This window comes from Camellia sinensis, chromosome 9 (assembly GCF_055761805.1).
Source record: "Camellia sinensis isolate YWXY chromosome 9, ASM5576180v1, whole genome shotgun sequence".
Taxonomy (NCBI): domain Eukaryota; kingdom Viridiplantae; phylum Streptophyta; class Magnoliopsida; order Ericales; family Theaceae; genus Camellia; species Camellia sinensis.
The window spans coordinates 30909959-30923638 of record NC_138969.1 but is presented as its reverse complement, the minus strand read 5'-3'; the positions used below and the strand labels follow the sequence as shown (position 1 = coordinate 30923638).

General features: G+C 36.9%; 1 protein-coding gene and 1 long non-coding RNA gene across 2 annotated transcripts; one reads left to right on the top strand and one right to left on the bottom strand.

Moving 5' to 3' along the window:
- Positions 1–232: 232 nt before the first annotated feature.
- Positions 233–12655, top strand: LOC114265024 (protein MEI2-like 5). The gene is made up of 13 exons (XM_028205757.2): positions 233–588; positions 3061–3121; positions 3206–3346; positions 3427–3902; positions 5284–5442; positions 5547–5663; positions 5790–5941; positions 8741–8832; positions 8983–9934; positions 10033–10117; positions 10206–10274; positions 10478–10657; positions 11999–12655. The coding sequence occupies exons 2-13, from the start codon at positions 3091–3093 to the stop codon at positions 12125–12127; spliced, it is 2583 nt and encodes an 860-aa protein (XP_028061558.2). The 5' UTR covers positions 233–588; positions 3061–3090; the 3' UTR covers positions 12128–12655.
- On the bottom strand, positions 10279–12198 carry LOC145798532 (uncharacterized). Its single transcript, XR_014339511.1, has 2 exons — positions 11049–12198; positions 10279–10700 (listed from the first exon to the last, which is right to left on the bottom strand). It is a non-coding gene; the product is annotated as an uncharacterized LOC145798532 (long non-coding RNA).
- Positions 12656–13680: the final 1025 nt, after the last annotated feature.

Here is a 13680-nt window from a genome sequence, read left to right as displayed (position 1 = left end):
TGAAATCAAATACCTAATTTTGTTTTTATTTTAAACTTTTCACTTGATTTTTTCAGAAGGGCAAGAAAATCCGACCCAAACGAGAAGTTAATCCTGATTTTTTTTAATGGTTAGTGGTTTTGAAATAAATTATTAATTTTTTTCTTTATCTGCACATTTTTTTTTTATAGATAACATTAAAAAATAAAAATAAATAAATAAAACTGGGTTGCATACGGACACCAAAACAGATTTAAATAGAGCTAAATTCTTCAGAACACTTACCCCTCTCATCACAACTCAACTCTCTCTCTCTCTCAATCATTCTCTGAACCCTCTTTACCCAATCATCTCTCTCCTCTCTCTCGTTACTCTCTCTCTAAATATATATATTATATATATATATATATATATATGTATATGTTGTGGCTGCGTACGAAGTAAAAGAAGTAATTGAGTGAAAGAAAGACCATTCTCGCTTCACGTCTCTCTACTTTCTTTCTCTCCTTTGATGGTGGGAAGGTTTTCATCGAATCTGTTCTGGATTGGTATATAATCATTCAACTATCTCTTTTGGTTTTAGGGTTCGCTGAGTTTCCCTTTTTTCAGGTAAATATGTGAGTGTGTTGGATTTTTTTTGGGGTTAATTTGTTTTTTTGAAATGCCAAGTGTTGATGAATTGTTCTGCTTTTTGTGTGTTTGATTTATGTGTTTTGAAGTTGTATTTCTGGCAAAGTTTTTTGAGTGGCGATATTGGGAAAATTTGGGCTTTACTTGTAGTAGTGATAAAGGTTGTGTTTTTTTGTGAAATCAGTGCCCTTCTTTTGTGGGTACTTTGTTGATCGTCTTGTAAGTTTGATGAATTTCGACTTTATCTTCACTGGTTTTTGGGTTCACCAGAAATTTGGATTTAATTTTTTTTTTAATTGAGAGACGGGCGTAAATGGACACCCACGCTTGTGGTGCTATTTGTCTCCTGTGCAATTCTGTTTTGATTTTGGTTGAGATATGCCTGTGTTTACATTTTTTTTATAACTCAGTATCCGGACCATTGGACTGACCAATCTGGGAACCAATCCCACAGTCCATTTGCGGGGTGCCAATTAAAGTCAGGGCAAAGCCCATATGGACGCCCTAAGAAATTGTTTGCACACCCTTGGAGGTTTCGAACCTGGGCCCTTGGAAGGATCATTCCTCAAGTCCCAAGCCTGTGTTTACATGTGGGCGGTGGGGCTGTGGTTGATCGGGAGGCTACGGTGGCATCTTATGTGTGTGGGGGGGGGGAGGGTGTTTACATGTGGGCGGTGGGGCTGTGGTTGATCGGGAGGCTACGGTGGCATCTTATGTGTGTGGGGGGGTGGGGGGGGGGGGGGGTGTGGTGGTGTGGGATATTCAGTTGCGGCAACAGGTGCAAGATTGGGAGGTGGCTCAGTTAGTGGACCTGCGGGGCTTCTTATATGGGTTGGGCATCACTGGAGTGGGATTAGATGTTATGGTGTGGCATGGGGTGGGGGCAAAGAGACGGTTATCAGTTTCATCTTTCTATTGGGGTTTGGTGGCAGATTGTGGGAGGGTTTTCCCTTGGAAGAGTGTTTGGGTGCCGGTGTTCTGTCTAAGGTGGCTTTCTTCATGTGGACAGCTGCTTTGGGGCGAAATCTCACATTGGATAATTTGGCATGACGTGGGCATGTTTTAGTGAATCGGTGCTTTATGTGCTGTGCGGCTTCGAAGTCTGTGGATCATTTGTTTCTTCATTGTTCAGTGGCTTCGTGGCTATGGGGTTTTATTTGCTTGCTTTTTGGGATTGCTTGGGTTTAACCGGAAGGGGTGTTGGAGCTTTGGGCCTAGCAGGGTGCTCGGATTGGGTGTCGGCGTTGCCGGGTGTGGGTGTTGGCGCCGTTTTTTTTTTTTTATGTGGATTGTTTGGTTGGAGCGGGAGAGGAGAGGTGTATCATGGTGTCCTTTGGTTAGAGAATCGTCTTCTTGGAGTTATGTATAATTGGTTGGAGAGGAAGGTTGATCGGATATATTTGTTTTTTAGATTTTTTAGATGAGGTGATTGGTTATACTTATTTCTGGTTTTCCTTCATTGGGGATGCTGTTTTGTATTCGTTGCATCATTTTTGATACTTTCTTAATAATATTTGTTTATTTATCCCCCCCCCCAAAAAAAAAGTTCATACATATCACAGTTTGACTTTCATGTCTTCATTTAGAAATTTTTTCATAGGTTCACTCCGCAACTATTGTAACTAATAGTTGAATTATGATGCATGTTGAAGTAGTCTGTAGTTTAGGGAAATAATTATTAATCTATTCTTAAGGAAGATTTGATTTTTATGCTTAATCTCTTCAATAGTTTGGCCAATTACAATTGATTTGTTGAGGGCAATGAAGGCTTGTTTGAAATTTTTTGCAATACCTAAGAGACTCTATTAACATGGTCTCAAGGACCTTGGCAAGTCGGGATAAGTATGTATAGTGTTTTCAATTTGGAAGGCTTCAATAGTCAAATTACATAAAATTGAGTTTTGGTTTCTAAGGTTTCAAGCTCTTTGAAAGGTGGTTCAAATAGGTGTACTACTTTGTTGTTATTTATAAGTGGATTTGTTATTCTGATGTAGTTTTGTGATTTTAATGATTTGCTGATCCTGGTATGCAAATGAAATTGATGGGTTTTATTAGCTGATCTGCCTTTTTTATAAAAAAAAACTATATAATAAACAGATCTTCCCCTCGACACCAATCATGAGTTTTTCTCCATTCCTCTCGTATATCGTCGTAATGCCCTTGATGCTAGGTTTTGTTGTACCATAGCATGTAAAAAAATAAAAATAAAAAAAGGTTTTTGATATTATTGTGCCTCAGAATCAACCCAGTCAGGGTTGTTTTTTGGGGTAAGTAAGAAAGCAGTCAAGGTGGTTGGTGAAAATTTTGCTTTATCATCAACAGATTGAAAACCATGATCCGCGGTGTTTAATTTCACTGCCACAAAGAGAAAGAAATAATATTATTTCACTCGAAGTGTTTCTTTTAACCTTCCTTTCATTGTCAGGAATTAACTTTTTTATATTTGTGTAGGTTTCTTATTATTGGCCAATAGGTAATGCAATGCAACAGTCATCGGAGGATAACTTTCCTGGTAATTTCTGAAATTCTTCTTCTTAAAAAACAAAAAGTGAAGTGTGTACTATTATTGATGAATCATGTGATTCGTGTGTTCTAGGTTACTTAAAGATTCCATCCAATGTTTCCAAGAAAGTTGGAAGTGGAGCATGGGGAGTCTTGTATGGATCTGATGTCTGTCATGCCTCAAGTGATGCTACCCTTTTTTCCACTTCATTACCAGTTCTTCCCCATGAAAAGTGTATGCGTCTGCTATTGCTTGAAGATAACTATGCCATTTTGATTTTGAGAAATAATATTATTTCTTTCTCTTTGTGGCAGTGAAATTAAACACCGCGGATCATGGTTTTCAATCTGTTGATGATAGCTCACCCAGCTTAAACAAATTTGATCCAGATGTGGAAAGTAATGACCTGCTTGAAGATGTTGAAAGTCATGCAATTGGAAGTTTACTTCCTGATGATGAGGATGAGCTTTTAGCTGGCATAATAGATGGTTTTGACATAAGTGTGTTACCTAATCAATTGGATGACTTGGAATTGGAAGAGTATGATCTTTTTGGAAGTGGTGGAGGTATGGAATTGGAATCTGATCTACAAGAGGGCTTGCTTAAGGGTTTGTCGAAGATAAGTTTATCTGAGGGTGGTGTTGGTAATGGGGTCGCTAATTTTGGTTTTCCAAATGGTGTGGGAACTGTTGCTGGAGAACATCCATTTGGGGAGCATCCTTCCAGGACCTTGTTTGTCCGAAATATTAATAGTAATGTCGAGGACTCAGAGCTGAGAGCTCTCTTTGAGGTAATACAAGTCAGTTGAACCTCTTTGTAGTTAGGTTTTGGCTGTTATAGTGTCCACACTACCACCTATTTGTACTTAGGTTTGTTTTGGGAAGTAGGTTAAAAGCTGACTTTTTGATTTTTGATTTTTGATTTTTTTTGGTTGAAAAAACGTATAAAAAAGTAGAGAGATGATGTGACCTAAAAAAGCTAAAAAGCTGGCTTTTAGCCAGGTCACCAAAACAGGCCTTAATTGACTTGTATTTTTTACTTCATAGCTGCTTCTATGGATATAATTAGCTAAATCCTTGCACTATTTTTAAGTTTTTATTTAATTCAATTTAATTTTTTGCTGGAGAAACCACTTAATTTTGCTTTCATGACTCTATGGTTTGATTTTGCATTCCACACATCTGTTTTGGGCCTTTGGGATATATGGTCCCTAAGGTCAGGTTTCCCAGCTGAAGTATTGAGAATGTGACTTTGATCTTCATGAGGATGTATCATTCTTACCATTGTCCTTTGCTTCTCTCTTTACGATATTGTTTATCTGTGCTCAGCCTATTTCTCCTAGTTGTTTGTTTGATCAAGAATATAACTTATCCTCTGGAGGGAATTTATTGAACTAACTGGTTGCAAGTTTAGCTAGAGCAATGATATTCAAACAGAAAAGTACACAAAATGTATACAGAATGATGTGGCAGAATTATGGGCCTATCATTTTAACAACAAAAACCCATTAAGATGCGTCTTAATATAAAAATGTCACTGAAACATCATTCTGATGAATGATTCTATATGAAAATTCTGGAAGAATAACATTTTCCTTTATTGTTATCATATGCAACCATCACATTTTTTTCCGTACTATTTTTCTACGCTCTTTTAATTGTTATTCCTGTGTCAGATGGATGGTTTCATAGTTTCCTTCTGCTGGCTGTGGATGGGTTTTCATATTTAATTATTATGTCATGCTAAAAATTGGTTCAATATATTCCCATTATATATGCTTTATGGTGCTTTCTGATATTTGAATCTCATATAAAAATTGTTGATCCTTATATTTAATGGTGCTGGAGCCACCACATCATATGCTTAAATGTGTGATTAGATTCTTCTAGTCCACTCTGGTTTGAAAATATTTTGAGTTGTTTACATTGGAATTTTTTTCATCCTCTACATGAAAGAGTACCATATGATAGTCCACAACCTTATTTCTTATATTCTTCCATATGTCCATTTTTTAAAGAACTTGATGATTGGGCTGCCTTCTTATTTTTCTTCTGTGTGTGCATAAACTGTATGATAGCAGGTCTTGAATAAGATTACCATTCTTTATGACCTGACAAGAAATTACTAACAGATCTTATTTGCTTCTCAATTTGTGATATTTCTATCTTTAGCAATATGGAGACATCAGAACGCTATACACTGCATGTAAACATAGGGGCTTTGTGATGATATCTTACTACGATATCCGTGCTGCTCGAACTGCTATGCGGGCATTACAAAACAAGCCACTAAGGCGGAGGAAACTGGACATTCACTTCTCAATTCCTAAGGTTCAAAACAAATTGTCAGCTTCGTGTATTTCAGTTTCTATATGTTGATACTAACTTCATAACATTTTTACTTTATTTTGTCTTTATTTTTGGTGCCACACCAGGATAACCCATCAGATAAGGACATTAATCAAGGAACTTTAGTAGTTTTTAATTTGGATCCTTCGGTTTCCAATGATGACCTTCGTCAAATATTTGGGGCTTATGGCGAGGTTAAAGAGGTGATTAATTATTCTCTTCCCCCCCCCCCCCCCCAACATTTACTGCTTGTGATGGTTTTCTTCCATCAGGCATTCTTGTGATTTGGGCTGACATCTTAGCAAATTTGGTATTCATTGCACAAGCAGATAAGGGAAACACCACACAAGAGGCACCATAAATTCATTGAATTTTATGATGTTAGAGCCGCAGAAGCAGCACTTAGGTCCTTAAATAGGAGTGACATAGCTGGTAAACGCATAAAGCTTGAACCTAGTCGCCCCGGGGGAGCTCGTCGAAAGTGCGTTTACTGACTTTCTTTATTCTTATTTTTATTGCATTAGGTGTTCCAAGTTTAGCAATTTCCTCAATTGATCAGATTCTTCCAAACTAGTTTCTCTGATTTCATTTTACCATTACAACTGCTTGGCACATTTACTGCATTGTTTCATTTTGCATTAATTCTGATTGTATTTGGTGGCTGAGGTTCCCTGGTTTTGTTGGATTAATCAAATTGATCCATCCATAGTTTAATGAGATTGCACCATACTAACTTTAAGCATTCTGTGCCTTTCAAACAAAACAGAATTATTGGACATATAGCTAGATGCATGTAACAAATGGATAGATATATCGATGTCATTGAGGAACTTACAGGTGAAGTGATGGATTTTAGGTAGTCAATGAAGAATAAGAAAGTAACATGAGGAGTTTGAGGGTGCTTGAATGGAGCTTGATGGAATATAACATAAGATCATTCTTGCTGTAATTTATCTCCTTGTTCAAAAGGTTTATGTTTATTAACTTGATAGGGGCAGGTATTTAATTATTATTTATTTATTTGGGAAGTACTTCTGTGGTTCTAATGAGGAACACTTTTGGCTATGAGAGCTCTTTCACTGTAACATTGCTTTTCTTTCTCTGTGGCGGGGATTGCTGCTGTTTATTTAAATATGCATTGCACTCAGATCAGAAAGAAGTGAATGAAGATAATGGGCAGGAAGCATGCATTAGAAATCTCTGTAAGGAAGAAGATGGCGAGAATATGATATCTCATGGTTATTAGAGAGACAAGCAAATTAGAGATCTTGGATGCAGTTAGATGCATCACGGAAGAAAGAAATTTAGCTTGGTTTTTTTAAAGATTTCTGTAGTAGATTGAAGACTCTGATCAAGTTGTTTTTGCACTTACAAGTAACAAAGGAGGATATGATCTTGATTTACAACTTCCAAGTCAAAAGTCATTCTGTAGAATAGTGGCAGAGAATTGTGGACTCAAAGAAAGCTTGGAACAAGTAATTTAGACAACTTAGTTGGCTTCTCTTTGTGGAAAACTCTAAAAAGTTGTAGATTGTCTCAGGCAACTTGTAGAGATGTTTGTCTGTAAATTTGATGCTGTTTCTAGAGAGAGAGAGAGAGAGAGAGAGAGAGAGAGAGAGAGAGAGAGAGAGAGAGAGAGAGAGAGAGAGAGAGAGAGGTAGAGGTGATGAAGATGGTGGGTCAGTTGAGAGGAGGAAAAAGTTGCAGTGGGTCAACTTCTTTAAAGAGAATGGAGTATAAAATGAAATAGCAGAATGAAAAAGGTTTAGAGTGGGAAAGTCAAGTCAAAGAATTACACACACCGGCATATATGTGATGAATTTGGGTTCAGTTTGTCTCGACAACCCAATTCAGGATTGAACCGAATTTAATTTGGGCTGAACAAATTCAGCTCAAGCACAGGCCGAAATCAAAAAAATGTTGCCCAGTTTTCGGGTTGCTCGGGTTCAATTTGCCCAGGTTGCACCCCAAAGCAAGATCATGCTTGGCTTAAAAACATTATATGCCCAAGTACAGGTTAAACAGTGACCAAGTGAATTTTGAGGCTAAAAGAGTAGGCAGTGCAAACTTCTTGTATTACCAGTATGAAATATGTAGGCCAATCCTAGTGCAGAATTTGGTTAATGAGGTTCCCAACACCATCAGGTCAAAACCCACCCATGTCTGCCACCCTTCTTGCTTATATACTTCGGATGTGTACTTGCACTCTATGTTACATGGACTCGGATACGGGTGTCGGGTGCGGGTATGTATCTAGAGGTCGGACTCATCAAATCATAAATTTAAGGATACGCGGACTCGGCAAAAAAATGTCATATTTTTATATTTTTAATCTAATATGTGAGATAAAATGGTATTATATGTAACTTATAGTGTCAAAATGACATTTATAGCAATTATATAACAATATATACATATAATAATAGTGTTATATACAATTATATAAGAAGTATCCGTTGAAAAGTATCCGACACATATCCCATACCCTTGTCCGAGTGTCGGGTGTCCGACACGGGTATTTGATTTAATTTGAAGAGTCCATGTAACATAGCTTGCACTATAAAACAGTGATTGAGCTCTATATGTCTCTCTTTTTCCCTTCTCCTTCCCCTTCCCTTCTCCATTCTTATGTACCTGATTAGATGGGTTGATTATGTTAGAAAAGACCAACGAGAAAGTGGGAGGGTTGCAGGGTTCTAGATAATTAGGGGCTGACTAGAAGGATAATGTTAGGTTAACGTAAAAGTATTTCAGCTCATTCAGTATGGGGCTAGAAATTGTTGTTAAGTTGTCTATGATAATAACTTTCTTACTTTGACTAACAAATTCTAATGCTTGTATTAAGAGATGTTTTATCTTCTTTTAGGATTTAATATTTCTCCCAAAGCTCCAGATAACATGATATTAGTGGCAAAGTTGTTTGGCTACTGTTGTATGTTTGCATTGTGCTCAGTTGATGAGATCCATTTAAGGACAAAGAATAACAAAATTTAATGCCCCATCTTCCATGCTTTTCCCGGTTTTTAATTACTCTACCATTGGCTCTCTATATACATATGTCTTTTAGAAATCCCCTATAGTCATAGAAGTATTAACTATGTGTATCTATGTTGTTGTTGTTCCCTGCCAAACATCATGTTTTGTTTTACTTTTTGTTATTTATTGTTAAACTTGAGCCATTTTTGTGTTTGATTTGTAGAATCTGTTAAGTGGATCTCTCTCTGTCTGTCAAATAGTTTAACTGATACAAATGTTGCCTTGTTACATATTTTACCTTTAGCCTTATGTTGCATCTGAACCAAGACCTTGAACAAGATGAATCTCGAAGTTTCAGACATCAATTGAGTTCATCAATAGCCAACTCCCCTCCAGGTAATGCCTTCTGGGATTAATTTCCCTTATTTTTTAGTTTGTGAGAGTGTTAGTGTCTTCTCGTTTGAGTTATGATTTCTTGATCCTTTTTCTATTTTATTTATCTGCTTTTTGACTTAAAAACTGAGTTGCTACCCACATTCCTGGCAGGTAGCTGGCCTCAGTTTGGCAGCCCTATAGAGCGTAATCCTCTGCAAACTCTTAGCCATTCCCCTGGTTTCAGTTCTATGAGCCCTACAATTGGTAATAATTTACCTGGGTTGGCTTCAATTCTACATCCTCTGGGATCAAACTCTGCAAGGGTTGCACCTATTGGCAATGGAAGAGGTAGCCAGGTGGAGCCTAAATTCACCAACTCAAATTCAAACTACGGAGCTGCTTTTCAACAGTCTCATTCATTTCCAGAACCAAAGCTGAATCAATATTCTGGGACCATGTCCACTTTTGGTGGTTCCAGTTCAAATGGATCTGGTATTGAAACATTGTCTGGGCCACAATTTCTTTGGGGAAGTCCCAGACCATACACAGAACAAACTAATTCTTCTGCTTGGCAACCACCATCCATTGGGCATCCATTTACATCCAATGGACAGAGTCATGGCCTCCCACACACTGGTCGCCATGAATCTTTCATTGGTTTATCTCCCCACCATCCACACCATCACGTTGGATCTGCCCCATCCGGTGTTCCTTTGGAAAGGCACTTTGGCTTTTACAAGGAGTCTCCAGAAACATCATTAACGAGTCCACTTGGTTTTGGAAGCATGGGTTTAGGCCACAATGATGCAAGTTTTTTGGCGAATGTGGGCTCTCGTCCTGCTTTAAATGCCGGCGCTGCTTTTGCTGGAAACATTGGAGAAAATGGTTCCCCTGTTTTCAGAATGATGTCTTCTTCGAGGCTTAGTCCTGTATTCCTTGGTAATGGTCATTACCCAGGACTAGCACCCCCCCGCATGGAAGGTTTTGAGCGGGGGTGGAGCCAACGTGTTGAGAACAATGTGAACCAGATAGATAACAAAAAACAGTTCCAGCTTGATTTGAATAAGATTAAAAGTGGGGAAGATACTCGGACAACTTTAATGATCAAAAACATCCCCAATAAGTATGGACTCTGTAATCTTTCTCATTTGTGAATAACAGCTATAGATTTTTAGTGCTGGACTGGATGTCATTGTGATATTCGCCATTGTCTTCATCCAGGTACACCTCAAAGATGTTACTTGCAGCCATTGATGAAAATCACAGGGGCACTTATGATTTTCTTTATCTGCCCATTGATTTCAAGGTAATTTTTGTTATGGGCATTTTGATGAGGTCATACTATACTACTTGAATTCATCACAACTGATTTTGGTTCTTGCATGTGGGTGCAGAACAAATGCAACGTGGGCTATGCATTTATTAATATGCTGTCTCCTTCGCACATTATTCCATTCTATGAGGTATTTCAGATGAGGTGTCTCTTGAAAAAAAAAATCGATGTGCACTATTAACTTTTTTTCCCTTTTGTATTTTTCCATATATCCTGCTTGCAGATTAGCAACTGCCAGAATTACATTTCTTTCTCACGAAAGGAAAATAAATGTGAGTGATGAAGTTTTCAAAAGCAAGTTGTATGATTTGCTCACGTTCCTAAACTGTGCAGGCATTTAATGGAAAGAAGTGGGAGAAGTTCAATAGTGAAAAAGTTGCTTCATTGGCATATGCCAGAATTCAAGGAAAGGCAGCCCTTGTCACCCACTTCCAGAATTCTAGCTTGATGAATGAAGATAAGCGATGCCGTCCTATTCTCTTCCATTCGGAGGGCTCAGAGGCTGGTGATCAGGTAACACTATTAATTACCTGGTACAACTGAGATCTATAGTGACCTATGTTACATGGACTCTTCAAATTAAATCAAATACCCGTGTCGGACACCCGACACTCGGACAAGGGTATGGGATATGTGTCGGATACTTTTCAACGGATACTTCTTATATAATTGTATATAACACTATTATTATATGTATATATTGTTATATAATTGCTATAAATGTCATTTTGACACTATAAGTTACATATAATACCATTTTATCTCACATATTAGATTAAAAATATAAAAATATGACATTTTTTTGCCGAGTCCGCGTATCCTTAAATTTATGATTTGATGAGTCCGACCTCTAGATACATACCCGCACCCGACACCCGTATCCGAGTCCATGTAACATAGTGACAATATTATCTGATTTTACATATACTTGATAGAAATGTTGAAATTTATATTAAGTTAACATGCTGGAACTCCCGTAACTGACATATATAATACACGTGTTTTCTTTCCCTTGCTCTTTGTCCAATCCAGAGTGTATCTTCATTTTTTGATCTTCTAGTCAAGTAATATGGCTTCGTGAAAAATCTGTATTCCATTAGAATATCAGGATTGTCATGAAGAAGATATAGCCCCCTCCCCCCACCTGCAAAAAATAATAAATAAAACAGAAACAAAAGCAAAATTTTGGATCAATGGTGCATCATATGTAGGGTAGATGATGAATCTTCTTATTTTTGTATTACCCATTAGTTTCGTCTTTTTGGCATTGACTTTTTCAATTTGTGGAGATTTGTTGGGTAGCACCAGCTTCTTGTTCCCAAATGCTTCTGATTGAATTCCAGAGTTTTGGGTGCAATGATAAAGCAAAATTCTTGTGGGATTATGTTTTTCATGCAAATATTTTGGGTCATTTGGTTGGAGCGTAATGCTAAGATCTTTGAGAATATGATTGAAGAGTTAGGCTCTTTATGAGATAAAGTTTGTTATCTGCCATCTTTTTGGGCTTCAGTTTTCGCTTCTTATACAGGGATTTCACCTTCTTTTTTTTTTTTTTTTTCTTTTTTTCTTTTTTTTGTGAATTTATATAGATATGTGGGCAGTCTGTGATATGTAGTGTAAGACTTCAGTTTTCTCTTCTTTTAGAGGGAATTCACTTTATTTTATTTTATTTTATTTTTGGGATATCTATAGATATGAGGATAGTGTGTGATATGTAGTGTGAGACTCTGGTGGTTTTTTCTGTCCGTGGACTCCTTGTTCTCCTTTTTTAATAGTATTTCTTTTGCTGCCAATCAACAATATATATATATATATATATATAATAGTTCACTGACCATGCTGGTGTTCATGTAGATCATCCAGGAACATCTTCCCATGGATGGTTTGAACATCCAAGTCCATCAATCATATGGGTCTTACTCAGAGGATTCTCCTGGAAGTCCTTTACCGGGCAGTCCAGATGAGAAGCCAGATAAGAGCTAACATTAGTGAAGACAGAAGCAGATTGCCCGCAGTCCAAAACAGTGGTGGCTGTGAGTGCTGTCGCATATATATATATATGTCTATAAAGATTAGGATGTGCATCAAAGAAAGGGGCGTGTAGATTTTGTACTATATGGTTTTCTTAAGAAAGCTTTGGGGAGCTGAAGCAGGAGTATTTTGATTGCAAAAGCATTGATCATGTGCAATGTATCTCTTCTCTGTGCTCTCTAGTTGGAGTCGTTTTGATATTTTGACTTGAAAAATTGGGTAAATCAATCTGCAAATATGATGTTTGTTTTGGGTATAGAGTATATGGGGAAAACTGTATCATGGGGTTTGAAATTTTTTGGATGGTGATTTGTATTGGGGACTATCTACAAACTGTACAGTGTTGAACTTGGAAGACAGACTAGACTGCCTTCTGTCAATCTAGCGCAGTATTCTTGACCTAAATGACAAACTATGTAATTCTGAGACATGAAATTGTATACAGTGCTTTCCATGGCTTCCGGTATTTATCCTTTGAAAGCGAAGGTGTTGTATTATTGTAATTCTGTACTTTATCCTTGAACACCTCTCTCTCTCTCCCTTTCTCTCTCTCTCTCTCTCTCTCTCTATATATATATATATATATATATATGTATATATATATATATATATTTCAAACATGATTACATGTTTAGGGTAAGGAAAATGATGTTGAAGTTGAGACTCGAGCTGAAACAAACTAATGTTGTTGGTTTTGATTGGTTCATGTTTGGGGTCACAAAGTCCGGGTTAATCAAAACCGATCACATTGGTTAGTTTCAACCTGGAAATTTTTGGGGGGAATTTCATAACCAAGATTGAGCTTCAGATGGTTAAAATAAGATTAGTTTCTTTTTTCTTTTTTCTTTCTTGTTAAATGTTTCAAAGCTTGAAAGTTTGAAATTGCTATTAAATTGAATTTGTGCATTTAGAATTTGAGCTATTCTACTTCATTTTTATTTTTTTGTTTTATTTTATTTTATTTAATATTTTCCTACACTTATTTTTTACTATACTCGTGAAGTCTCATAAATCAAATTGATTGTTCAATCAATTGTATTGTATGAATTTTTTTTTTCTTCCTTCTCTATCCCTATCTCTATACCATAGGTGAAGTGTCGATGCCATCTTCTGTATGAATCAATAGTATTATATTCCAATTCTTTCACTGTATCTACCTATGAAAATCTCGAATTACATCCCAAATTGATGGCTTATTCTTTAAATAGGAATCCATTTTCTAAAAGACTAACAAAAGCTTTAACTCTGAAGTTACCACAGCACACTGCAATTTCAGTTCGTGAGTACATAAATATTTACACATTCACTAACAAGAAATGGTTGAAGCACACAATAAAAGATGCTCTTATTCCAAAACATGTACAGCGAAAACTAACCCGAGGCATAATAGAAGTTACATACTATGAAACCGTCATCATAGAAGTTACATACTATGAAACCGTCATCATAGATGCTTCTAGAACATTCTGGAAATGAAAGCTAGTTATTCTGCTCGCTATCCACTT

What these genes read in the sequence shown, in the direction of transcription:
- LOC114265024 (XM_028205757.2), top strand. Translation starts at nt 3,091, where the DNA reads ATGCAACAGTCATCGGAGGATAACTTTCCTG. An exon ending in TTCACTTCTCAATTCCTAAG is followed by an intron (nt 5,443 to 5,546) that starts GTTCAAAACAAA and finishes GTGCCACACCAG; the next exon opens with GATAACCCATCAGATAAGGA. An exon ending in CTTATGGCGAGGTTAAAGAG is followed by an intron (nt 5,664 to 5,789) that starts GTGATTAATTAT and finishes TTGCACAAGCAG; the next exon opens with ATAAGGGAAACACCACACAA.